The 27,194-nt window shown below is 38.2% G+C and overlaps 2 protein-coding genes across 7 annotated transcripts in view; one reads left to right on the top strand and one right to left on the bottom strand.

Annotated features, from left to right (window-relative positions):
* idi1 (isopentenyl-diphosphate delta isomerase 1) overlaps positions 1-27,194 on the bottom strand; it is a 491,925-nt gene that overhangs the window by 5,035 nt on the left and 459,696 nt on the right. For 2 of the 3 annotated variants that reach the window (XM_055230200.1, XM_033986050.2), the window contains exon 1: positions 602-726. The exons of the other annotated variant lie outside the window; for it this stretch is intronic. The gene's annotated coding sequence lies outside the window, so the exon portion shown is untranslated. Of the gene's footprint in view, positions 1-601; positions 727-27,194 lie in introns of those variants that run through there. 3 annotated transcript variants of the gene reach the window in all.
* wdr37 (WD repeat domain 37) lies at positions 460-27,194 on the top strand. Of its 4 annotated transcripts, none has more exons than XM_055230197.1 (15): positions 478-552; positions 2,479-2,718; positions 7,807-7,903; positions 7,998-8,093; positions 8,395-8,459; positions 9,594-9,677; positions 13,459-13,597; positions 13,675-13,746; positions 14,824-14,868; positions 15,228-15,304; positions 15,857-16,091; positions 16,661-16,802; positions 22,234-22,368; positions 23,173-23,287; positions 23,505-27,132. In XM_055230197.1, exons 2-15 carry the CDS (start codon positions 2,572-2,574, stop codon positions 23,634-23,636), a joined length of 1,581 nt encoding a protein of 526 aa, XP_055086172.1. In that variant the 5' UTR covers positions 478-552; positions 2,479-2,571; the 3' UTR covers positions 23,637-27,132. The 4 variants fall into 4 exon arrangements, with proteins under 4 accessions (XP_033841910.1, XP_055086172.1, XP_055086173.1 ...); XM_055230196.1 differs by lacking the exon at positions 478-552 and adding an exon at positions 938-1,041 and having other exon boundaries at positions 23,505-27,194; XM_033986019.2 differs by lacking the exon at positions 9,594-9,677 and having other exon boundaries at positions 460-552.

Raw genomic sequence — 27,194 nt, 5'->3', positions numbered from 1 at the left:
AAAACTATATGCACACAGTATCTTTACAGATAGTTGACCCTTTGCACACATTTCTTCTAGGTCGTTCTTCCAAGTGTTCCGAGATCAAAGAGAGAGCCCCTCCAGACATGCCTAAAATGCCTCCATTCAAATTCAGGAGAAATGCCCAAGCCACCACAGACGGCTTTTTTTTGGAGAAGCAGTAGCTCTACTCTGAGCTCCTCCCATGTGACTGAGCTTCTCTCATTCTAAGCGAGTGCCTGTGAAGGAAACAAACTTCATCTGCTTGTATCCAATTTTGTCCTCTCAGACATGATCAAACATATTACAGATGTTTACACTATTATGAGCAAATGTTCTCTGATGTTAAGTCTATATGTGCATTTATCTATACAACAAAGTATAGTTCTCTTGTCTAGACAGAGCTAAAACAGAGAGGAAGGAATTTGACAGCACTATTGTACCGTTCCAGTGGATCTTACGCCACATTTTCCATAAACCCAGACTGTCAACACGCCATCGGACCATCGCTGCTGAGCGCCACACCACCAGCTCCTGATAAGTACCCCCAAAGTGCGCACGGTTTCACTCACGCATAGAAACACAAAGAATATACACTCACGCTCAGTCCATTCCCACTGTATCGGCTCCAATCTGCGCTTTTAATACCTCTTTTTCCCTCAAAATGCGCTACTGTCTCCGAGCATGTAACAGGAGCAGGGCCTGTGCCAGCGTGACTTACGTCTCACCTGATTGGTCCAAAAAGCAAACACGACCCACTGGATGCGGAAGTGATTGACATACCAATATATATGATGTGTCAAAATATCTTAATAAAAATAATAAAATATCTTACATTAAATTATCTATATATTTATCGTTTCAACTAAAATCACCCATCTGCAATTTAATATATGTTAAATTATTATTTGATCTTTATTTTTGAGGCTATCGTGCAGCAGTGAAGGTGGCGCTTGCTAGTTCCCGCTAACCAGGCTAATTTCACTTTTTACATTTCACTCGTAGCTTTACATGATATCAGAAAGGCTTATACAGAGAGTGGTGAGTGTTTTAACTATCTTAATTTATTTAGAAAGCCGTATATAATTTGATAATGCTGTAATGTCGTGATCGAAGTACGGCTAGCATCCATCATAGTTGTACTGTAACAGGTTAACCTTGCTTCCTGTCGTTTGCGGACTTGTATTGTTTATTATATGTAATCAAGGTCATTTTACCTCCATAAACGTCAGTGCATGCGGAGTCGTATTATGTTAACAAGAAATTAATATCCCCCAAAACCGTAAATACGTGATACTATGATAGGTCACGATTATTTATGGAGTGGTAACTATATATAGAACAGCAGTTATTATCTTTACTACTCTGCATTGGGAATATCTTGTTATGGGCTTGTCAACAATGTAAACTGGTTTAGTTAGGAGAAAAATGGCATTACTATCCATTTTTACGACAATACAGGAAAGTGTGAGTGTTGATTTGATTGTGAGTAAGGCATTGAGAATTATAATATTTATCAAAAGTATCAAAAGGAATAGAAATGTGTGGATGGTAGTTGGATGCCTGCAGAGATTGACTAAATTATGGCAGACTATTGACAACCATTTTAACCTTAACATGTATACACTTGTCTTTATGCTATTGCTACATCTATTACTATTATTATCTATTATTACATACTCGTTACTGCTACACAGTTTGGAGTTGTTTGTGTGCATGATTATAGCAACAATGTTCTGATCACTTTGGCTGGCCCCTGTTCATTTACACAGTGTTTTTAACTAAGGAGTAAAGGTGAAACTGAAAGTCTCTCCAGTAAGCAAAGTGTTGGTTTCAAGGACAAATACGTCTCTGATACTTACCGCTATCAGTTTCTGGGTAACCCTAATCAAGAACTTACCAGCGGAAATGTATAAGGATAAGAAATTCATGACATTATTAACATTACATTTTATCGTAAACATCTTCAACATGTTTCTCTTTGGTTTACAATTTTAAAGTAAAGGGGGGGGGGGGGGCTTCATTGCCTCATTACAGAGCTGGTCACCGTATATTATGCAGAGCAGGCTTGGTCTGTGGGAATCACCTGTCGCGATAAATCCATAGTTCAAGTAGAACTCCTGGTATTGTCTGTTAAAAGCTTTCTTTTACTTGGAAGTTGGCTCTGGACCACTGGTTTACAGAATAAGAAAGATATTAAAATCACAATACAAACAAATAAGCTTTTGTTTACATATTGTCATTGAGAAGTAATAGAGATTCTTTTAAAATAAGGCTTCAGTGGACAATGTAATTTAAAATGTTTATGACAAGCAACAGTAGCAGCAATAAATGTAGCAAACAGTGTATAATAATATTTTCCTGTTTATCTATGACTGCACTTGATACTTTCTTTATTGTATAAACTATAAAATCTATCCCTCTTGTTTTTTCCTTTTCTCTCTGTTTTTTTTTTCTCTGCCTCTTTCTCTCCATCAGATCTACGTCAGCGGCCCTATTTTAAGTACCTGGGCCTTTGTTTACCTGTAGGGTGGAGAAGGTGTGTGGGGGGCGTGGCCTAAAGCAGCAGAGATGCCAGTGGAGGGCGGGGCCAGCAGTGCCTCGGCCTCTCGACACCCGAAACAGAAGCGCAAAGCTCACAGTCTATCCATAAGGAGAACTAACAGCACTGAGGACCGGCCACTGGGCATGCACAGGGGAGACATGCTCGACGGACAGGTACATTGTTTACTGTAGTAACATTTAAACATTTAAACTTTTTTTTTTAGACAATAGTAGACAATACTACACACTAGGTTATTTATGTTAACTTAACAAGCTTGACGGACAGGTTGGCTTGACTGATTAAATCATTCATTGATTTATGTCGGTCACAGGTATATTTGGACATTATTCCAGAAATGATAACATTTAACATTTACTATTATGTTATTTTACACATGTGGTCTTAGAAAATACTGCACATTTTAAGTTATTCATACTAACTTTACAAACTCAACAAATTAGACATGCCTGATGGACACATAGATTATTTACTATAGGGACATTTTGACTGGTTATTTTAGACAACAATAGACAATATCACACAATAGGTTATTCATACTAACTTAACAAGCTTGACACATGTATTTTATTTACTATTAACATTATAAAAAGGAGTTATTTTGCACAGTTAATATTTAAACTTGAACAACATGACATACTGGACGGACTGGCATTTAAATGAAGCATTGTAGTTCCTTCAAAGAGATTATTTGACACATAATGATTAAAGGTCTTCAATTTTACAATAGTCAACTTAACAAAAATTACATAGAAGATATTTAAAGCAGCACTGTGGAAGATTCATGGTGACTTTATGTAGACAGAATGTTAAAACCAAACTTTGGAGCATTCTCCATGGGGATATGCTTTATGCCATTTTTTGGTTGTCTCTCCACAGACATGACTTGTAATTTTTCTGATGGAGGGCATATCACCTGATTGTGTCCACAAGTGTTCTGACAATACCCACAAGTTTATACTCTGATGAGCTGAACTGTGGAATTCAGTGTGAAGACTGAAGAACCAATAAAAATAACTAATACTTGCATTTGTTACTACACAGAAGAATTGAAAATGTTTTTGATTTGATTCACAAAAGCCGATGTATTGACTTTCATAGGATCAAATTTTAGAAAACCCTGGACTCCCATTTGATTTTCAACTGACAAATATTTCTTCCAGCTTGTAGTATTTTCTTTTTGTCACCAGACTGAGTTGTTGTTATCACTAAAACTACAGTGCGAGCCGGTTGAGCAACATGCTTATTTCTCTTGTGTCGCAAAGTGACAACTTCCACAATGCTCTGAGTAAAATGGATTTTAATAACAGGCCTGTAGTGGTTAAGATCGTTTTTACTTTTACTTTGAAGTTGTTGCCGCTGTTGTTAATGGAAACTCAAACTATTGTTTAACTACTTTGAAACTGGTTATGCAAATTGAAGACCATTGGCTTTCTATAGTTGAGGTTACAAACTGTCAACTGTCTTAATCACGGCAGAATAAAAGTTTGTTTGACTAAGGGAGGTAGTGCGTGAAGTAGTGCTTCAAAATTTTAAACTTGATTTCAATACTAAGGAATAGGAATAGATACTCAATAGTGATTCCAATACCATGGTGATAATAAAAAACTCTTTCTGTTGACCTTACAATGTTTTTTTCAACATCAAATCATAGTACTTACTTTTATATTCCCATGTGTCCTTATATCTGTGTAATCCCTCAGTTGTCCAGGTAGGTTCCATAGTGGTCCATGGGTGTGTACTTGTCTATGTGATCTGTGTGGTTCTGATACAGCTTAAGATCATTCTAAAACAATTCAGGAAAGGTTCATTTTTATCCTGTGAATGTGACTTCTTAGTCTGAGTATCTACTTTTGACAACTCTACTGGGAAGTAAATAAGATATGGCATAGTTAGATGAAGCATGTATGTTTTTGTATTGGCATTTTAATTCATTATAGCGAGATCTTGTTGACCTGAAAACTTATATAATAAATATAAAAGACTTGTTGATTGAACTGTTGAAAGAAAAGAGAAGGGAGCCAGCCAACTTCATGGCTGTAATAAAAATTTGTTTGACCAAGTATATCCTGGTTGGGAGTTGCCTTAAGCTTTTATGACTGGCCTCTGCATATTTGAACCAATAATTAGGTCAGTTAGATATGTGTCCAATGGCTTCTAATGCAAATGTGTTAATGTAAAATGAAGGAGATGTTGTTGCTTTGCCTAGAATGTTCCACGGTATGGCATTAAAGATGTCTATCTTGCAGGTATTCAATTGCACATGTTGTTATTGCTCAACAAAACGTTGAAATACATGCATTTTTGCTGTGAGTTGTCTCGCCTCTTCACAGATCTGACCTGTACCTTGGAGTTACCTGCTTGTCTTCATACTGTAGAACATTTGCAGGCAATGCAATAACATCTACATAGTCGATAAGATGGCTCTGACTCTCCTTTAGAAAGTCTTATTGTGCAGATTTAAGTGAATTGCAATTATGTTTTCAATTTGTCTGGCTTTGCTTTGCTTTAGAATGTTTCAGAGTATAGCATTAAATCCGTCTCTATGGAGACTAGCAGGTGACCATGTCACGTTGCAAATGAGATCCAAAACACACAAGAAAAGTTACACAAGGCACCTTTAACTGTTAATAAATATGCTCCAAGGCTTTAAAATATTGATCTAGGGTGGTGGCCTGTTCAGGATATTATACAGCAGGATAACATACTTCAAACTTATACTGTTCAACATTTGTGGCTGTAGGCCTGTCACGATAATGACTATTTCGACTTACTCAATGTAAAAGCTGGAACAATATATTTTTGTGCTCAATATTTATCATCTGTACATTTTCTTTGCATTAATGGGGAGATTTTATTTTTGTTTTTAGTTGAATGATAAGATAAGATTTAAGCTGTACAGGGTTGAATAAGTCACTTCTATGGCTTGGTTCATTCTGATATTTGTTGCAGCTCATTCCTTCTAATGATACTACATTTTAAAAAAAAGTTTACCAAGATCACGATTTATTGTTGTATTTTTTTGTGGCATTATATTGTGCTTCAAAATTTGTTATCGTGACAGGTATATGTGGCTTTAACCTTTGGATATTTGTTATGAAAATGCCATGTAGTAGATACTAAGGGAGTGTATTGGCTGCTTTCAGCTAGAGATAGACTGATATACAGGTTGGCCTGGTTTGTGGTTAAAAAAAGGGTTGTGGGTCAGTTTGTAGTAAATTTAAATGGCATAATTTGAGGAAAATAATCAAAATTGGCCCTGTATATTGGCCCAAAAGTATCGGCAGAGCTTATCAGCCATTGGTGGCTCTGTATTCTAAGCGATCGGTATCAGTATCGACCATGAAAAGAAAAGAAAAAAAACACATATTGGTCGATCTCTACTTTCAACCTACCTATCAATCCTCTGTACCCGGATGTCACTTTCCCTGCTCCACTTTGGCCTGAGCTCTGGCCTCACTCGGTCTCGGAGCTCGGGTTTAACTTGGCCCTGTCGTCTCATCAACTTTTAATACTGACGCTGTTCAGTCCTGATTAGTCTTTTCACTGCACCTTTGTGTCCTCTGTCAACACACTCACTGTTTAAATGCACTGGCCCCTCTGCAGACTACAATAAGAGCCCGAAGATGAGTGGAAACTATATTCTAAAATATTGTAAGGTTAAATATAGAATATAACACTTTATAATAACTAACTGCCTTAATAAGCTGTAATAAAACATGAAAACAATGTATCTACAGGGCCTTGCCTTAAATGCCCTTACATTATACAAACTTATACCAATGGCTTGTGTTAATTGGCTGTTTGAATGCAGTCATTATGAACAGTGTTTCCACATTCAGGATTTGGAGCGAGTCTTAAGCTGCTTTGAAAGAATAAGGCTGCCCTGTTTTTGCAAATGAACCCTTCTTATACAAAGTCTGTTGACATTTGGTGCAGACAGGAGCAGACAGCAGCTGACAGAGGCAGACGAGAGCAGGCAGGAGCAGGCAGGAGCAGACAGGAGCAGACAGAAGCAGACAGGAGCAGACAGGAGTTGACAGGAGCAGGCAGGAGTTGACAGGAGTAAGCAAGAGCCGACAGGAGCCAACAGGAGCCGACAGGAGCCGACAGGAGTGTATTGAAGCCATTTGTTGAGTTTAAGGATCAAATTTCCTCTTTGGACCTGTCAAATGCAGACTTTTACTCCCATTGTTTTCACTAGGGACTGTGCACTGAGCTGTTATGTTTTACATGTAGGATTTTAAAATGGAGGTAAGTGCATTGGTTTGGATATAGCCAGGTAGTAAAGATAAAAGTTTATTGTGGGAACATGTATTTTTGATAAGGTATTATAAAAGTGACCAAACCTTTATAACCTCTTGTGAGTTTTTTCAGTATTGTTTCATATTTGTCCTATATCAGTGGATCTTAAGTTGGTCTGGTTGTTGATTGATTTTCCTTTCAAGAATCACATTTCAGAACATGTTTGTACAGATTGAAACTACAAGGTTTTGATTCAGATAAGACGGGAGATTTTGTCATTTGTAGAGAAAAAATGATACTTCAAAGATCGCAGACTTTTTGATTGCTAATTACGTCCATTTAAATTGAGATTTCCATGCGATTCCAATTAATCTTGTCTTATTGCATTGTCAAGGTTAATATTGTCAGCTGTCAGAATAAATTGAATCACAATGTAATTAGCTTAAGTGCATAGTTTTGTTGCAGATATAAGTGGAGAAAAAGCAGAAGGAACTATATAGATTCTGGTTTTGTGCTCAGTTTAAGTTTTTAAACACTCCTAGAATCCTGGAACAGTAATGACAGGGCAGAAAGCTTGTTTCTATTTTAAAAGGAAAAAGTAGCATATCTACAGTTATGTTAGCCTCTCCAAAACATGATGATAATATCGTACTGTAAGATTTGGATATTGTAACATTACAGTTTGATCTAGATGTCTAGCCATTCTCCTTTATTTTATGGTAATATGATAATCTGTACCCAGTATGACGGCTGTAAATGACCAGGGAACATGGTTAATATTTCTTAGATAATAATATGCAAACAGCTGTATAATGTATTGATCCCAGTTACTGTGATAGTTCTATGTTAACACCCTGCTATAAAGTAAAGATTAATTTCATCTTGTAATATATATATATTTTTTTATCATATTTTTTACAAATGCTGAAACACCACAAATGAAAAAGCTAGTTATGTATATTTCCACTATTTTAAACTTGCTTTTTGTTTCTTTTTAGGACTCCAAGCTGCCTCTTGCCTTAAGGAACAACCTCCTCGACCTTTTTGGACAAATTGAAAGAGAATTTGAAAATCTCTACATTGAAAACCTAGAACGTAAGTATAATAAACACTAATATTTGCTAATCATAATTCAAACAAATTAAACATAGGTGGCTCTTTTGTTAACTGTTTCGTGTTGCGTTCACAGTGCGTCGGGAAATTGAGAATCTGAACGAGCGTCTGACTGGAGATGGACAGACAGTGGACGGAGCAGACCCAACCAAAGGAGCACTTAAAGCTAAAGGTGAAGCTAAAACAATGACTTAGTTTGCATTTCATTTACACTTTCTCCAAATAGTTTTAAAGGCACACTACGTAACTTTTCTAGAGTATTAGATAAATGGATCTAGAGGTATAGAAATTATTGTTTAGTTCAGGTTGCCACGGTAACATGTTAGCTTCTGTTGCTATGAACAGGTCTAAAATGTGGTATTTTTTGACTGTTTCATGTTTTATTTTATGGTGTAAGTTGGGATAAGGCTAGTAGGTGACACATTTGGCTTTAAAGCTACTTAGTTACTAAATTGTCGTTTTCTCTCTCACAGCGAGCCACAGCACCAGCCAACTGTCACAGAAGTTAAAGACGACTTACAAAGCCTCCACAAGCAAGGTACAATCTCTCTCTATATATATCTACTCTATAAACTCTTATAAACTCTATTACATCTATGCACTGTTTTCTAGACTTATCTCATCTGTGTAAATGTTTAAACTGATGGAAATGTGGCCATAGAAACAGGAACAGAGTGGTCCTTTGTGGCAGAGTAGGAGGAAGAAAGAGGGTTTGGCTGTTAGATCAAATATTAACAAAAAATCTATATGGCTTACTGTTTGGGCAGCGTTAGTGTAGACCATTCAGTAATAATGTGGGCCATATGGCAGTTCAAGTGCTGGGGAATTAGATTTTTAAGTTTAGGTTTTATTCTTCACATGCGAGGGCTGGCCATTGCTAAAACCAAAATAAAGGGACAGTGTGCAGCCTGCGATCTTACTGTTTTAAAAATTATTACAATCACAACAGAGCTTTAACCTGCAGAGAGAGGACACACATGATATTCTCAGTTTATGGACAGGCCTCATGTGAAAGCTCAGAACCTCCCGACTTCGCTCACTGAGCTGCAGAGGCTGCACTAGCTCTGATGATTGGGGTGGTGAGGATCAAATCAGAGACGGTCCATTTAGGCTTACTGGATTAGTCGTAGGAACTGGCAACCCAAATTAGAGACTTTCTGAATAGTAATCTTAAAGGTGCTGTACCTGATTTTTACTGTCTTAAAAAATGAAAATAAAGAACTAGTTTATTTTAAACGGTTTGCAATGGTCCAAAGTTATTCCTCACTTACTTATGCATTCAGAGCATCCTATTTATTCACTGCAATGAGTTTATAAGCGCTTTTCACAACTTTTGGAGACCAGATCTGCCACGGTTATGCTAACAACAGCTAGCATGCTAACCACGCACTTCCCAATTATATAACAGTAAAAAGCTTAGTCATTGGATGCAGACAGTACACAGCAGACTTATTTTGACTTCGAGAGCTGCTTGTACGTATCGGGACTGTGGCAAGACAAATTCGTCTCAAAAACATGGGGAAAAAATCTGGTACAGGTCCTTTAATTTTTGAGTATATAAAGAACTGAGATTTCTTTATTCTCAAACACAATAATCTATATGGGGAAATAGAAAAGTATATTAAAATTGTAACTGCTGTGATTGTTCCTTGTCCCTGTGTTGTTGGTATAGCGATTGCACAGTCTCCCTGGTAAAATAGCTGTTCCCTGCGGCTTCAGTGCGGCATCATGGGAGCTGTGGGGCGGAGATTCGTGGGTAACTTCCTGAATGATGTTTGTCAGTTTGAGAAGCCAGAAATTTCAAACCTAAACAACAAAGTCCTACCTTGACTCCTTATCACATTTGATATGAAAAAATATGACCTTACAGTTGAATTAAAGCAGTAGTAAGTGAAAAAAAATATATAGAGCATAGCAATTTGACTCTATGCAAACAACTGGACTAAACCAGGACCAAATCAGGACTTAATCATGTTTCTACCAGATCTAAACCAGGGCTAAACTGTGACTAAACCAGGGCTAAACCTGGGCTAAACCTGGGCTGAACCTGGACTAAACCAGGGCTAAACCTTGACAAAACCTTGACAAAACCTTGACTAAACCAGGGCTAAACCAGGGCTAAACCAGGGCTAAACCAGGGCTAAACCTGGGCTAAACCTGGGCTAAACCTGGGCTAAACCTGGGCTAAACCTGGGCTAAACCTGGACTAAACCTGGACTAAACCACGGCTAAACCACGGCTAAACCAGGGCTAAACCAGGGCTAAACCAGAACTAAACCAGAACTAAACCTGGGCTGACCTGCTCTACTCAGGGCTAAACCAGGACTAAACCAGGGCTAAACCTGGGCTAAACCTGGGCTAAACCTGGATTAAACCTGGATTAAACCTGGACTAAACCACGGCTAAACCAGAACTAAACCTGGGCTGACCTGCTCTAATCAGGGCTAAACCAGGACTAAACCTGGGCTGGGATGTTGACCATTGCAGACCGCTAACACCCCATGAGAGCTGTACTAAACCAGGACTAAACCAGGACTAAACCAGGACTAAACCAGGACTAAACCAGGACTGAACCAGGACTAAACCAGGACTAAACCAGGACTGAACCAGGACTGAACCAGGACTAAACCAGGACTAAACCAGGACTAAACCAGGACTAAACCAGGACTAAACCAGGACTGCTCCCTTGCTGCCACAGTTGCCACAGTTGAAATATTACTTGTGTTGCTCCTTTAATCTGTCATTTGACAAATAAAAATACCACTTACTTCTCCTTTAATTCACAGCCAAGGTCAAAGATAAGATTAAGTTTGTAAACTACATACAAAGAATCAAGGGAGGACTTTCTGAATTAACGTTGTGGGGGGAGCTATGTTGACAGAGCTGCTTGGTAATAAACAGCTAACATATGGGCTGCTGTTTGAATTTAAAGCACTAATGTGGGATTTTGCAGGCTCTAATTCAGGCACTAACTTTAGCTGGAGCTGAATGACTTGGCTTTTATGGGGTGTTGATTTGTTGTGGTTGAGATTGGTTCTGTATTGTTTTTAGCTAGAAGACAATGCACATTCACACATCAAAACCCAGCGTGAACAATTGGCCCTATTCTGAGTAGTTATTGTTTTTTATAGCCGTTTTGTAGTCGTAACATAAGGGATTTCTCTAGGTCACAATAGGCCACACTAAAATTGATGTTTGATATTGGGTTTGTTAGAGTAGATTCAATATAAAACTTAATACTGCTTAAGGAACTTTGGACCAATTCAGCAGTGTGAGGGCCAAGAAAATTAGTCTGAGGGCCGCATTTGGTCCTTGGGCCATAGTGTGATCTGACCCCTAATTTAGAGTTAATGATAATCCCCACGTGCGTAGTATTTTAATTGTGTACTTTTAGAAACCCATGTGTCCATCGGCTGCCCTGGGTCTGGCCGATGGACACATGTCTGCCGATTTTTTTTACCCAAAGACCCAACAACACTATGCCCTGACTGGAGCTGGGATTCAAACCAGCAGCCTTCCAGTTGGAACTATGGATGTCACAATAGTTTTTTGGACTACTGATTAAATTGAAATTCTTATGACAGTTATTGATTGACCTATTCATCCATCGCCACTGCCTGTCATTCAAATACGTAACAGTGCCTTGCCCAAAGACACAATAATATAATAATGTGTTTGTCTTATACAGCACTTTTCCACACATTCACAGTCGTTTTACAATCTGTGCCACCACGCAACATTCAAACACACACCACATTCCTTCTAGGCAATGTGGGTGAAGTGTCTTGCCTAAGGACACGACAACCGTTTTTGCCACTAGCGCCCCACTGTGGCATCTAATATTCCTAACGGTCTCCCATCCAAGTTTTAGCGTCTGAGATCTGACGTGATCAGACTTTGGCAAGGATGTTTGGCCACAACAACAGTATGAACCACCAACCCTCCAGTCCGTAGATAATCTTTAAGGAATATAGAGAATAAATACACTGCAGTGTTTAGCATGTGACCCACTAAAAACAGCCCTACTTTCTGTTATAAAGTTTGCCAGTTGTTGTGTGTGAGTATTGGCCTGGTCAGCTGAGCGCCTGCAGCATGTACAGATGTGGTTTATCATAATGTTCCTGTTCATTTATTTGTGTTTTTTTCCCAAAGCCTGCAAAAGTAAAGGTCAGATAAAACAAGGTCACAGGGGTATTTTTAGAGACAGAAATGTTAACACAGTCTCATCCACCCAGAGTAATTATAAAAGGCCACACGCATATTTTACACTATTTGTCAAATGGCGATTTATTTAAAGTGAATATGACAGGTTTTCATTTGGTTTAGTGGGATAGTATCTGTGGTAAATATTTATCATAGTTTTACATCTGTGAAAAAGTTGATGACATAGGGTAGAGGTATTTTGTTTTAGAACTCTGTGCTACTTTGTGTATTTCTGCAGTTTTCTCTTCAACACTGAAACTTCCATCCAAAATACAAGGACAATTTGTGCACAAGAAAGGCATTTTTCTGACAGTTTAAACTTTAAGATAATAAAGTTTATTTATATTGAAATTTTGGTCCTTGTTAACATTATGGTTGCTAGGTAACAGCTATCAAATACCTCTACGTATGTCAACTGCATCTGCGTCCAAGCAGGAAGTAAAAGCAAACTTGACCAAAAAAACATTAGGAAGTATTTTAGTAACATCTTAAATTGTCTTAGTGAAATTAATAGTCTAACCTGTCATATGCACTTTAAATTTGTTGCTGTAAAACAAGACAAAACTCAGAGCATAGTAACACCTAGTGTACTTTGTATTAGGACAAAGCACTGTGCATTTACACATGGGTTTCTCCACTCCCATTGGTTTACGCTGACGAGCTCTGGTCCCTTATTTGAATGAGAACAGACACTGTTTTTATTGTCTGTATTACTTACTATTGTGCTGAAAATGTTCCCAGTGATCCGAAATACTGACGTTAACTTAAACGTGCTGTAGATGATTTTAGTATCTCAAAAATGTGAAAAACAGAGCTAGTTCATTTTAAACAGGTTCTTACCTTATGCATCCCAAGCATTTGAATTATTCTCCACAAGTAGTATAAGCTGTTTTCACAACTTTCAGAGACCAGTTTTGCCGTCATGGTAGTGCTAACAACAATTGGCATGCTAATAGTGAACCTCCTGACAGCATGCAGCTGACATACTTTTATCACCAAGAGCTGCTTATACAGTATATTTGTACTGAGGCAAGACACACTTTGCTCATATATGTGGAAAAAATCAGGTACAGGCCATTTAGTGTTTAATAGTATTCCCCCTTAAAATTCAAATTAATTAATTCTGCAATTCTTACCTTAACTAATAGTAAGACTGTTCCCAGCTTGTTCAGTTTAGCTTATGTGGCTAGCTTTTACACTACACTGACACACTACACATTAGTTACTTACTCTGCTCCGTATTAAATAAACATACACTTTAGTTAGCTCTTCCTGCCTCTGTTTCTTCCATAGAATTACACAGTGATAACCTCTGTGCTCTTCTGGTGTTGTAGATCGTGTCGAGTTTCAAAGCCACTGCGGGCTCCAGAGCTCTGTTGCAGCTGCAGAAGGAGTACGTGGGACACAGAGACGGCATCTGGGACCTGAGTGTGACCAAGACTCAGCCTGTGGTCCTGGGCACAGCCTCCGCAGGTTCATATCACAGTCTATATGATTATATATTATTATTGATGATGTTAATGTGTTTTTAATTTGACTTCATTTGACAGATCATTCGGCTCTGCTGTGGAGCATAGAGACAGGAAAATGTGTGCTCAGATACGCTGGCCATGCAGGATCAGGTGAATATGCTATGCAACATTTGAATAAGTTAAAGCCCCAGTAAATATTTTTTATTTAGACTTTTTTATTGCACTGAAAACCTTTAGTGGGTTTGCGTCTCCACAAACCTGACTTTTATTTGACCCAGAAAGTTACGTATTGTGGTTTAACATATGTTTTTATAGCTATTCAAGTTCAAAATTTGTTGACAAAATGCAAAGCCAAAGCTACGTTTGTATTTGTTTAAAGCTTGTTTCTAATATGCACATTTTATTTTAAAGTAACAGTGTGTAACTTTCTTGAGGTGGCACATCACCTGCATGATTACACACAAATAGAAAGTTAAAAACATGATATATTTTATGCCATACTGTGGAACCTTATAGCCATAGACTGTATAGATATAAATGGACATAGCTAATGCACCAGCCACCGCGTTCCTTATAGGAAGTGATCATAGGCGCACTTCTGACTCCATCGACTCTGGCTCAAATTCACTTTATATTGAAAAACTGTCGCTCCTCTTCCTGTAATTGCTTTATTTTGTTCTTAAAATGTTCATATTAACCCATTCTACATGATCCTGCTGTTTTTATTTCACAATTTTGTTTGTGAATCAAGATAAGAACATTAATAACAGTCAAATCAGATGCCTTCTTTCCCCAAGGTTGCTCCAGCTAGCATTTGACTGACAGTGTTTCTAAGTGCTGGGGAGTGGGAAGGGGCGTTACATTCAACAGCCTCGCTCCGGATTGGCTCTTTGGTTGCTATGATACTCACAGTCGGATTTCCACAAACCTCGATGAGCTTCATTTGACTGGAGCTGAACGTCACAGCTCACTTAGTCTACTATTTTATACAGTCAATGATTATATCTAAAGGAACAATATTTCCGTGGAGACCAGGCCAAATATGTCAGGTTTGTGGAGATGCAAGCCTGCTCGCAGTAAGGTCACACATTTTTCTAGGTTTTTCAGAGCAATAAACATCCAAAATAAGTCATTTTTGGCTAAAAAGTCATGTGGTGGGCTTTAATTTGGCATATACGTTCATTAAGTCCTGGTTATAACAATATATTTTCCTCTTGTCTCGCACAGTAAACTCCATCAAGTTTCATCCAACAGAGCAGATGGCCCTCACAGGTACAGACACCAATCACTACACATATTCTTAACACCTTGTCTCCTCTCCTCATCTCCTCTCCTCATCTCTTCTCCTCTCCTTACCTCCTCGTATCCTCTCCTTACCTCCTCGCCTCCTTACCTCCTCGCCTCCTTACCTCCTCATTTCCTCTCCTTCCTTCCTCACTTCCTCTACTTACATCCTCATTTCCTCTCCTTCCTTCCTTGTCTCCTCTCCTTACCTCCTCATCTCCTCTCCTTCGTTCCTCATCTCCTCTCCTTCCTTCCTTGTCTCCTCTTCTTGCCTCCTCATCTCCTCTCTCATATTTATTCAGATGAAATTGATTTTATTTGTGATTTTTAAACGTTTTTGCTCTTAGCCTCAGGGGACCAGACGGCGCACATCTGGCGGTACATGGTGCAGCTCCCCGCCCCTCAGCCACAGCCAGATGTTACTGTGAGTCCAGAGACGACCAGGGAATTCAAATATGAACAGAAAGGAGGTTTTGTTCATTTAGAGTAAACATTTAGCAAAATATGTTGTACTAAAAGCAAACATAATGCATCAAGTACATGGAGAATGGGTTAAACGGCTTTGACAGTAAATTCTGTGAATGGACTTAAAGTGACAGTACCCGATTTTTTTCATCACCAAAACCCCAGTGCAGATGTATTGTATAAACAGCTCTTGGTGTCAAAATGAATCCTAATTAGAATTTTTTTTTTTTTCGTCCAAGGGTCAGGAAGTGAGCTGTTGGCATGCTAGCTGTTGTTTACTGACAGCAAAACTCCAGTTGTGAAATCATATGATCGGAATATATTTTGAGCATAGTTGATCTCCATTAAATGATCGATTGATAAGCTTCTAGTTATATGAAATTATTAATGGTGATTAAATTTTCTTATTATACCGCTTGAATAAAAAAACAATGTCATTACGATTTAACATATGGAATTATATTTTCTGATTAACATTTACCACTCGTTCTAACCCCCTGCCTCTGCTCAGGCCCCCCCTGATGATGACCAGGACTCATCAGACAGAGAGGAGGGGGAGGTGGATGGGGAGGGCCCGTGTGAGGTGCCCACTATCCGGGTCGCCACGGCAACCCTAAAGTCTCACCAGGGCGTTGTCATAGCAGCAGACTGGTTAGTGGGTGGGAAACAGGTGGTCACTGCATCCTGGGACAGAGCAGCTAACCTGTATGAAGTGGAGACATCCGAGCTCGTGCACTCTCTCACAGGTGAGGAAGCAAATTCGTTTAACACAACGACCACCAAAGGCAGTATTCTAATAGGACAAAATTATTACAATATTCCCCACACATATGGTCACTGGTGAAGTCTGATCACTGGTGAAGCTCCCCGAGTTCAGATAGATGCGATTGACAGGTGAATTTGCTAATCAAAGACATGATTGATTAGTGCTTCCCGTATCAAAACAAATATGGCTGCTTACGAGGAAAACAGAAAAAGAAAAATCTGCAGAATCAATGATGAAGCACTTAATTGTTTGCACCCATCACTGAAATAAGTGTATCCGATTGGACGGTCATGTTTGGTTCTTGCTTCAGATGCAGAACAGAAAAAGCTGGATCTGTATTAAATAATATTGGCCTACAGAATGTTGTGATGTCATCTGAAACCCAGCAATTAGCTGCAGAAAGCGTCCCCTATTCTTAATGGGTTAATGAAATAGTCATAGGATGTTATTGTCTCAAGTTTCAAATGTGCATAATGAATTTTCCTATCGAGGGATTAATAAAGTATACCTCACCTGTAATCTAATCCTCATTTTGACCTGTGTGTTCAGGCCATGACCAGGAGCTGACCCACTGCTGCACACACCCCACTCAGAGGCTGGTAGTCACGTCATCACGGGATACGACCTTTAGACTGTGGGACTTCAGGGATCCCTCCATCCACTCTGTCAATGTGTTTCAGGGACACACCGAGTGAGTGACAGTTTTACTATGTACAGAGACTAAAGGGCCCATATTACACTGTTTTCTGATATGTTATAATGTTGTTTCCTCATCACAAACAGACCTGGAGTTGTGTTTTGTTCAATTCGTGCATGTTTAACACACAAACCCTGCATATTTAGGTATTCTCTCAAACAGAAAACACTCTATTCCACCTTGTGATGTCATGTGGTAAATGTCGTGTTGGATAATTTCAGCCCTGGAATTGCTAATCTCTACTGACCAAAAAATAAAAGGTAGCTGTTAACTTGAACTACAGCTTAATGACATCACAAGGTGGTACAAAGCATTTTGAGTTGTAGACACCTTTCACCTTCTGTCAGTAATATGTGTTACTATTATCCGATCTTGTGTCAGAAGTATGAAAAAATCAGATACTGATCAATACACAAAACTAGTATCAAAACGAATCATTTGAAGTATTGATTTTAAAAACATCACACAAACAGGGCAAACTTGGACCTTTCCTGAACAGTTTTAGAATAATCTTGAGCTGTAACAGAACTAGTATAACATCACCACATGGTAACATAAAGAAAGTACTATTGTTTTGTGTTGAAAATTCTGGTCTAAGTCTATGAAGAGATAACATTTTGTGTGATATTGAAAAATAGTAGAGGGTATCAGGCTCATTCCTTAGTATTGAAATTGAGTTTTTGAGTAAATTTAAGTATCGTGACATGACACTACTTGCAATATGTGATGAAATAGATAAAACAACAGTGCTTTAATTCAACACAAAGCATTTATTTCTGCTCACATTCATTTTGCTGCAGTGGTCACTTCATGCCACTAGATGGTGCTATAACACCTGTTATATGTGCCCCTTCACCTCTGCCTTCCCTGGACAGTCCTGTTCATTTATAGATGTTTGTGCTCTAGACTAAATCCTCTCATTTATTACACAGCATTTTCTACACTTCAGTGGACTTTTCTCTCTCTCTGTCTCTGTTTCTGTCTCTCTTTCTCTCTCTCTCCTTCATTTATCTTTTATTTTGTGTGTTAATCCTTCTCTCAGTGTAATTTGGCTCTGTGCTGTTTAACTGTCTAGTGCAGTCGCTGCTCATTATCAGGGTGGAAAGTAGGGCTTCTACGATCATTAACTGCACCACACTGACACACATACAAAGACCTTTTTAGAATAAACACAAAGGCATTGTCATTCTCAGAAAATAATCAACAATCTCTGCTGTGTATTTTTCATTAGTAATAGACCTTATTCCTAAATATTTTCTGTTTAGAAGCCTTCAGTCTCCACATTTCAACTTTTATTTATGTATTTCAACAGTCTCAATGTAATTGTTTAACAGGCCGAGCTATCACAAACATGAATACTACTGAAATAATCATTAGTTACCACCAAGTGAGAAGTAACTCATTACAAATACTTGTGTCACTATATCCTAGTAAATATTTGGATAATTATACTTGTTTTAGCATATTTTTAAACATGTACTTGTTCGTGTTATTTTGCATAATTCACGTCATGTCACTGTAATTAGCTACATTTAAAACTTTTTATTTTTTTCAGTATCAATACTTCAAATAAGTTTTGATACTAGTTTTAATTTTGCATATTTGTTATTTATTTCTTCTGACTCCCTCTCTCCCCCCCTTCTTCCCTCACCCTACCCCTTCCCTCTCTTTCTTTCTTTCTTTCTTTCTTTCACACCCTCTCCTCTTCTCTTCTCCTCTCTTCTTCTCTGCCCTCTCCCTCCCGCCCTCCCCTCTCTCTCTTTCTGTCTCTTTCCTTCTTTTCCCTCTTTCCCCCTCTCCCCCTCTATCTCACTTTTTTCTCTCCCCTCTCCCCCTCTCGGTCTCACTTTTTTCTCTCCCCCGTCTCTATCACCCCCTCTCTCCCTCCCTTCTTCCCCTCTCTTTTCCACTTCTCTATCTTTCTTCCCCTCTCTCCTCCCCTCTCTCTTCCACTTGTCTCTCTTTCCTCCTTCTCCCTCCCTGCCCCCCTCTCCTCCCATCTCGCCCCCACTCTTAGCTTCTTTCCCCTCTCCCCCCTCTTTCTCTCACTCTCTAGCCCCACCCTCCCTCTCTCACCCCCTCTTCCCCTCCCTCTTTCCCCCTCTCTCTTTCCCTCCCCTAGCTTTCCTCCTTCTCCCTTTGCCCACTTCTCTCTTCTCTCTCTCTCCCCCTTTTGCTGCCTCTCTCCCTTCTCCCCTCTCTCTCACCCGTCCTCTCTTCCCCTCTTTCTCTCTTTCTGCCCACTCTCTCCCCCTCCCTCTTTTTCTTTCTCTCTCTCTCTCTGGCAGTCTTTGATTGTGAGTGCTGGGGATTACGCGCTGCTCATTTTGCCCGACCGGAGCATGTTTAATTCCTGCAGATCGGCTCTAATTCTCTACCATAGACAATGACAGTAATGAGATTAAACAGTGTTTCCTCTTCACTCTGTCCCCACTGCGACACTCACACTCATCCCCAACGCCCGTCTCCGCTTATGGTACTCCCTAAATACTTGGCATATCGTCCGGGGGCGGGGCTTAGCGTTCCATGTCAATCAAAGCTAGAAGAGATTCATTATAAACATCTATTTCCATGGAGCCTCCAGTTACAGGTCAGATCTGTGAAGAGGCACTCACAATAAGAAAGCATTTTTGTCAAACAGTGGTGGAAAAAGTCCTCAGTTTTGTTACTTAATTAAAAGTACAGATACCAAAAAAATACATAAAAATATCATATGACTTAAAAATGTATTTAAAGAGTAAAAAGTAAAAGTATTTCACGCAGATTTTGAGATCTAGTAAAGCTTTAAATGTAGTGATTTTGAGATTGAAGATTTGTGCTGAATTTGGTCCAACAGAAACAATCAAATTGATCATTTTTTTTAGCTGTTTTTATATGTATATTTTTGTTTGCTCAAATTATGAACGTGTTAAAAATAATCCTACGCAATAAATTCCACACTGTGACTGTGAGACTATAAAAGTTACATACTGCATCTTTAACTACTGTGCCACTGTCACTCTGATCTAATAAAAAATAAAAAAACGCCATATTCAACTGTCAGGAACACTTTATTAAGGCTATTACAAGTGTAGTTATTATAAAGTCATACCCAACTCTCTATTATGATCTGATATAAATACCCCTAAACCTAAAAGCGCAACATGCTCCCTATGTCCCACCAAACCAATGAAATCTGTGAGTAATGACGACGTCCCTCGAGCTAAGGCTACAAGCTAACAGGAAGTGACAGGAGACGTGCCCTGAGCTGATTGGCTGTCGTGTCAGGTTTGTCTCTGCAGGAGACATTTGATCAGGAAAGACACGAGGGACCTAAGGTGTGATTTACAAAGTGTGAGGGGACTCGGCAAGACTGGTCCGTAGAGTTATTCATGAAAACTCAGTTGGGTTTGGCAGAAGACAAAAAGATTATTCCAGATTTTTTTTTTCACTCATGTTGATCAAACATTATTTTCAGGCATTGTAGGCATACATTGTAAATATATTTAAAAACAACAAAGTTACCGCACACGACCTAGTTTTTTGTTAAAATCTATACATTTTTATGAGAAGGTTAAGAATATATATATATATATATATATATATATATATATATATATATATATATATATATATATATAATGTATGTATATATATGTGTATATATATGTTTATTACTTTTCTATATCTAAACGGCCTGGCACTGGCTTGGAACAGTCAGCAACAACCATGTTAGTGTTTTGCCTGAAATGTTCCACAGTATGGCATTAAACCTATCTACATCACTCACCTATATGCACTGGCTTCTAATACAAGTTTTATTTCTATTTTTTACTATTATTCACTTTATAATGATCATTTCGTACTGTAAAGAACTTGGGTTGCCATAGGTTGTTGTAAATGTATTATAACAATGGAATAAACGCTGTACTGTAGGGATGACATCTCCATGGAGACAAGCAGGTGGCTTACTCTCCACTAGAAAAGTTACATCCCTTTAAAGCACATTTAAAACGTGTAAAATCCCCCTGTTTCTAGTTTGCCGTGACAACCCATAACATCATAAAACCACTGGGGAATTGCATTGGCAGTTGTCAGCTTGTCTGTCCTCTTGCTTCTTGTTCACATTGACCTCTCTCTCCTCTCTCTCCCCCTCCCTCCATCCCTCCCTCTATCTCTCCATCCTTTAACCTCCATCACCTTTTAATCAATTACCCAGTCTGATTACACCACCCCTCCTGTTTCTCCCAAGTGGGCCGTACTCCACAATGTCAGAGGGTCCCTGTTACTCTGTGGCACTTTCCGCTCTAATCGCCCCAAGTTTAGTCCCGTAATTAGCCCTTAATGCCGCGTCAATTTGAATTAAGGCAGAAGACAGTTTTCAGAGCAGAAAGTGTAGGAGCCTTCCAATAGAAATATGAAAGTCTATTAAATGAATGGTTAGTTTTGACCTCTGCGCGCCCATGTGCAGCGGGACATCACAGCTCATTGGACAAGAGGCCGAACAAGGAGTGGATTCTGACAGTATTTTAAAGTTTTGACCTAAACCGTGATACAGCAAAAGGAGATCAGATTTAAAATATGAAACAAACAAAGAAGAGGTGTAGATAGGGATGCATCGATCCGATACTGGTATCTGATATTGGTGCCGATATTGAAAATTTTTCTGGACAGGATATTGGCTTCCAAATATCGGTTCACTAAATGCTGAAGGAAGATTTTTAAAACTGTAGTATCGGAACTGGTATCAGAACTGAAAAACATGGATTGGTGCATCTCTTATTGTAGGTTGAGGATTCACCCACCAACGTTTGGGTAACAGGTTCAAAGTATTGTCCAGATGCTCCAAGGTTTTCCTATAAAATTCCTACAACTTTTAAATTAGGCACTGTAAATCCGTATTTGAATAATTTTATGGGGTATAGTTTTCAGATACAATAGGAAGGGGAAATATGTAACTTCTCTGGTGTAGGGTCACCTGTTTATCTCCATATATGTTATTAAATTATCTTAAACATTAAACTTATTCATCTCCATGGAGACAAATGAGTGACTTCACCAGACCAAGTTACAGGTCAGATCTCTGGAAAGGTGAATCCACTGTCAGTAAGAATGGATACTCTGTAAAGATATATTTTGGCAATAAAAGCACTTGCATTAAACGTATCTATTTAGCATTTAGTTAATTAGAGTATTGTTGAACATCTCCAACAATAACATGCAATAACATCTCCATGGAGACAAGCAAGCAATGGACCCTGGCCCACACAAGTTACACAGTGCACCTGACACAGACAGTGGGCGCATGCATCTGTGAGAGCTGGAATCGGACCGCCAACCTGTTGGTTAGTGGTCAAACAGAGAGTGTGACACTCTGCAGTCCACCAATAACCGTCACGATTCAGACGTTAATAATATTGTTTTTTTGTGTGTGTTTTTTTCTCAGCACTGTGACGTCGGCCGTGTTCACCGCAGGAGACAACGTGGTTTCCGGGAGCGACGATCGAACGGTCAAAGTCTGGGACCTGAAGAACATGAGGTCACCCATTGCCACCATCCGCACAGACTCTGCTGTCAACAGGTGGGAGGAGGAACTACAGGCTTAAACGACACCACAATATGCCACATACCATACTACAAATATACTACAACAATAAGACCAAAAATGTACCTGTTTGTGTAGTCTAGTTTGTGTACTAAACTTTATTTTTCCTTATTGTGATTCATTTTTTGTCTCAATACTTCAGCACCTTATCTACTTTATAAAATTGTGAAATTCTGGTCAAAAAGGCACCAAGATGTAGTTATTTATTATTTTAAGGTCAATATATTCCCAAAACCTCTGCTGTCAACAGGCTTAAACAGCAACACAATATAACAAGACCAATAATGTACATGGGACTACAACAAAAATACCCACAACAATGGTATACAATAAAGATATTCATGGATAATATGAATAGATGTGGAGGCTGGGTGGAGACTCAGCATTGGGGCTCGGTCTCAGGGGGTTGTGGGTAATTGGAGGTGTGGTTTAGGTGAGCTGTGGTTCGCTGGAGAGGAGCCGGAGGAGTGTGAGGCGTGGTCCTGCTCCTGAATCTCAGTCAATCATATTAACTCCATATAAAAAAACTTCTTTCCTCAACTTTTTTTTCTCATAACCTTTGTAAAAATGTCTTGTGCATAATTGTAATAAGCGAGTATTGAACCAGGACTGAACCAGGACTGAACCAGAACCCAAAATGCCAAATTCTGTTCCTGTAGATGAAAAGTCCTGGTTAGATTCTTATATTATTTGACCCTACAGTTTATATAGATACTCCATATAAATAAAGTGAAACTGTCTCCTACGTAATTGTAATAGTTGTGAACCTGTCTCCTCTAGGATCAGCGTTTCTGCCAATAACCGGATCATCGCTCTGCCTCACGACAATCGTCAGGTCAGACTGTTCGACATGAGCGGAGTCCGTCTCGCCAGACTGCCCCGCAGCAACAGGATGGTGAGGCACCGGCCACAACAGAAGCTGCCTATGTGTTTCATGATAGATGAGACTATAGCAAGTTACTTAAAGGAGACATATTATGTAACATAGACTTTAATGAGCTTTTAACCACATAACCACAGTGTCCGATCATTATAAGTTTACTCAAAGTTGCATTTCGGTTGATTGACTCTGTAGGAAAACTTGTATAAACTCTTCCCTCTCTTGTGTCCAGGGTCACCGGCGGATGGTTTGCTGCACTGCCTGGAATGAGGAGAATCAGTCGTGTAACCTGTTCACGTGTGGGTTTGACAGACAAGCTATCGGCTGGAACATCAACATCCCCGCACTGCTGCAGGAGAAGTGACATCTGAAAACTAAATATCACAAACAAGAAAAGTGAACTCTGTAAGCTAAATACCACAATATAATCCAGATACAGCCTCCTCCTCTAGTACTGGCACCAAAGAGGAAGACTATGGCAATGTAGCAGGACTAAAACGGGACTAAAGCAGGACTAAAACAGGACTAAAGCAGGACTAAAACAAGACTAAAGCAGGACTAAAGCAGGACTAAAACAGGACTAAAGCAGGACTAAAACAAGACTAAAGCAGGACTAAAGCAGGACTAAAACAGGACTAAAGCAGGACTAAAACAGGACTAAAGCAGGACTAAAACAAGACTAAAGCAGGACTAAAGCAGGACTAAAGCAGGACTAAAGCAGGACTAAAGCAGGACTAAAGCAGGACTAAAGCAGGATTAAAGCAGGACTGGACCAGGACTGGGCCAGGACTAATAGGCACTAATAGTAACATCTGTGGAGATTTAGTTAACTTGGAATGTAGTTTTGGTAACTTTCTGACCCAAAATATTCTACAGTTTTCCAGCCATGATTCATAAACTAAACCAGCAGTAAACCAGGGCTTTTAGGCCTGGACTAAACCGGGACTAAACCGAGACTAAACCGGGACTAAACCGGGACTAAACCGGGACTAAACCGGGACTAAACCTGGACACAAAATGCCAAATTCTGTTCCCGTAGATGACCATTCCTGGTTAAATTCTCATGTTATTTGACTCTACGGTTTACTGAAATAATCAAAAAACTACGAAATCTTTTGTAATGTTCTTATAATGGGAGACAGTAACACAAACACAATATCTTTTTCATAACAGTTAAATGCAAGAAATCAAGATAAACACTTATTATTTATTACAAAATGGTGCCAATAATGGTGGAGGAGCTTGTATTAAATATGTGACAAGATCCATCCATGTGAATACAGTGTGGCCTCTTAAAACTGTAGCATTTCCACATCTTCCACAGTGAGTTATCTTTACATTACTGCACTGACGATCACAACAAATGCTGTAAAGTAGTCAAAGGTTTGGGCTTTTAAAGTAGTCGTACATGGTGAGTCACAGGTTTAAGTTGAAAAGCTATCCGTGGGTTTTGGAGAGATGAAGATGAAACATTGGGATTGTTGAATTAGAATTTTACACTAAATATTGTAGCTTTTCAAAAGGTCACAAATCCTCAAAATGGCAGAAAGTTGAAACCCATGAATAGAAGTGGTGCTACTTAAGTCATGTACTGTTCACATTTTAAGTCATTTTGAAAACTAATTTGGTGTTTTGATTTGATTATTATTCTTACTCGTTTATAGTTATAGCTATTCTAAACAATTGTAGTCAGATGAAAATTTTCCGACGCACCATTCTTCACCATGGAGATATTACTCCTTTACCTGTAATGTACCATAGTATAGCATTAATGGTATCTACCTTGCATTTATTCAGTTACAAGTGTTTTTACTGCAAAAATATATACCTTGAAGATCTGATCCGTAACTTGGCCTGTTGGCGTCACCTGCTTGTCACCATGGAGATAGGTTTAATGCCATATTGTGGAAAATTCAAGGCAGCACAATAACTTTTCTATGGAGAGAAGCAAATACAAACAGCAAATAATAAGCAAATAATTATGAAATTAAGCTAAAGTAACAGTAGCCACTTAAATGAATTGCTAATTGATATAAAAACTATGTGTACTTTAAACATGGTCTTATCTGAACAAATGAATACTCAAGCTTCAGACCTAAAGTTGCCACGTACAAATCTACTTTTAAAAGCCTAAACAGTTTGTAGTCATGTGTTAGGCTACATTGACCTGGCTCGTGTAATGCTTTTTCACCTGTGAGTATTTTTCACCTTCTGAGTATTTTTCCTTATAACCTCATTTTGAAGTACATTGCTGTTCAGCGTGGACAGTTCAAATCTACTTTTATGATTTGAGTTACTGCTGTTTTTTTGTGCATGTAGATAAAGTGTAAAGTTTGAGAGTTATAATGTAGAGTTTATTTGTAAATATCTGTGGCCTATGATGTGAGCTGCAAGTTCAATATGTAAGGTTTTGTGAATGAAAAAAAGCCATTATGATTATAAGGGATAATCTGGATTTTTTTTTTTTTTTTAAGTACAAATCAGTCTAAATAAAATAGATTTCAACCCAATTAAAAAAATATATATATATGAAAGTGTTGTGGACGAATATGAAAATTAAATGATATAATTAATTTATCTAATACGAACAAAATATCTAATCCAAATTCTAGAAAATAATTTTATGACATCAGAAAAAATATGAAATTTACCAAATAGAGTAGTATTGCAGTATTGTAGTATTTATATATATCTGTAGGCATACCATATACAATCCTACTTAAAAAAAATAAAAAAAATAAAAAATAATAAAATTATCCCTCTATAAACTCATATTTTGACAAATTTTGTTGAAAATGAATATTAATATTTAATTTTCCTTTTTTTTTTTTCATTCACAAACTCGATCTTAATTGTTTCTGAAGTTGCTGTAATTATTTATAGACAGTAAAAATAGTTGACCAATGGACCTGACACATACATAAAATATCTACACAAAAAATACAATGATGATCCCAAATAAATATAATGCTGCCTTTTTCAGTTTAATGATGTTATGTTAAATGAACTTATATTTTAAGTTGATCATCATAAAGTCTTTTTTTTTCTTCTTTTTTTTTTTTTTTTGCTTTGGATCACTATAAAAAGGTTGCACACTTTTTTTAGGCTCAACATTTCAGTTTTTTGAGTTATTAAGACGATATTCACTAATTTAAAATGCATTATCTTGCCAAAATTTTCTAACATGAAGTTATATACTTTCCCCCTCCCCCTTATTTTTAGCTTTTAGCCTTTAGCATCCTGTGTTCCAAACCTATTCAAATGTGATGAGCACTTTTTATTTAAAGCCTGTTGAAGGTCATATATTGGTCTACTATTTTTTACTCTCTACTGCTGTAATTCTGCCTTGTTCCATGTTTACAATGGGAAAAAAATAGCTGTACATTGTCATTTTTGCCTTTATTATTGGGATGCAAGTGTCAAGACAAGCATAGCAATAACTTTGGGAAACGTTCAAAAACACCCTTCAAAATAAGAGTCTTGTGTCCTGGCTGTGGTGTACATTGTAATATCCTTTATTTTGCTGGTTTATTTTGAAATTCACTTCTTGTTGCCAATTCAGAAACCTCGTACAGTGATCCGGTGCGTTACTGGTGATGTCATTTCAATACTAGTCTGTCAATATGGAGTTTGTGTGTTTACATAGAAATCTTTGCCTATACAATTCATTTCTTTAGCACTTTTTGTTGAAGTATGAAGTCTTTCTGAACACTGTTACTTCCAAAAAAATACACAGTTGTCATTAACCTCATGTTTGCTGGTCTTAAAGTGAAGTTCATTTCTGTACCATACAAATATGTAATAAAAAATATAGACTAATACATGGATTTGGTTTAAAGTATAAATTGACTGCAGCAAGATTACCACATTTTTATGAAGTTAAAAACCTGTCGAAATAGAGCAATAAAAAAGTGTGTATATC

The sequence above is a fragment of the Periophthalmus magnuspinnatus genome, chromosome 20 (assembly GCF_009829125.3).
Source record: "Periophthalmus magnuspinnatus isolate fPerMag1 chromosome 20, fPerMag1.2.pri, whole genome shotgun sequence".
Taxonomy (NCBI): Eukaryota; Metazoa; Chordata; class Actinopteri; order Gobiiformes; family Gobiidae; genus Periophthalmus; species Periophthalmus magnuspinnatus.
The sequence above is the reverse complement of the archived record's forward strand: the minus strand, read 5'-3'. Positions and strand labels throughout refer to the sequence as shown.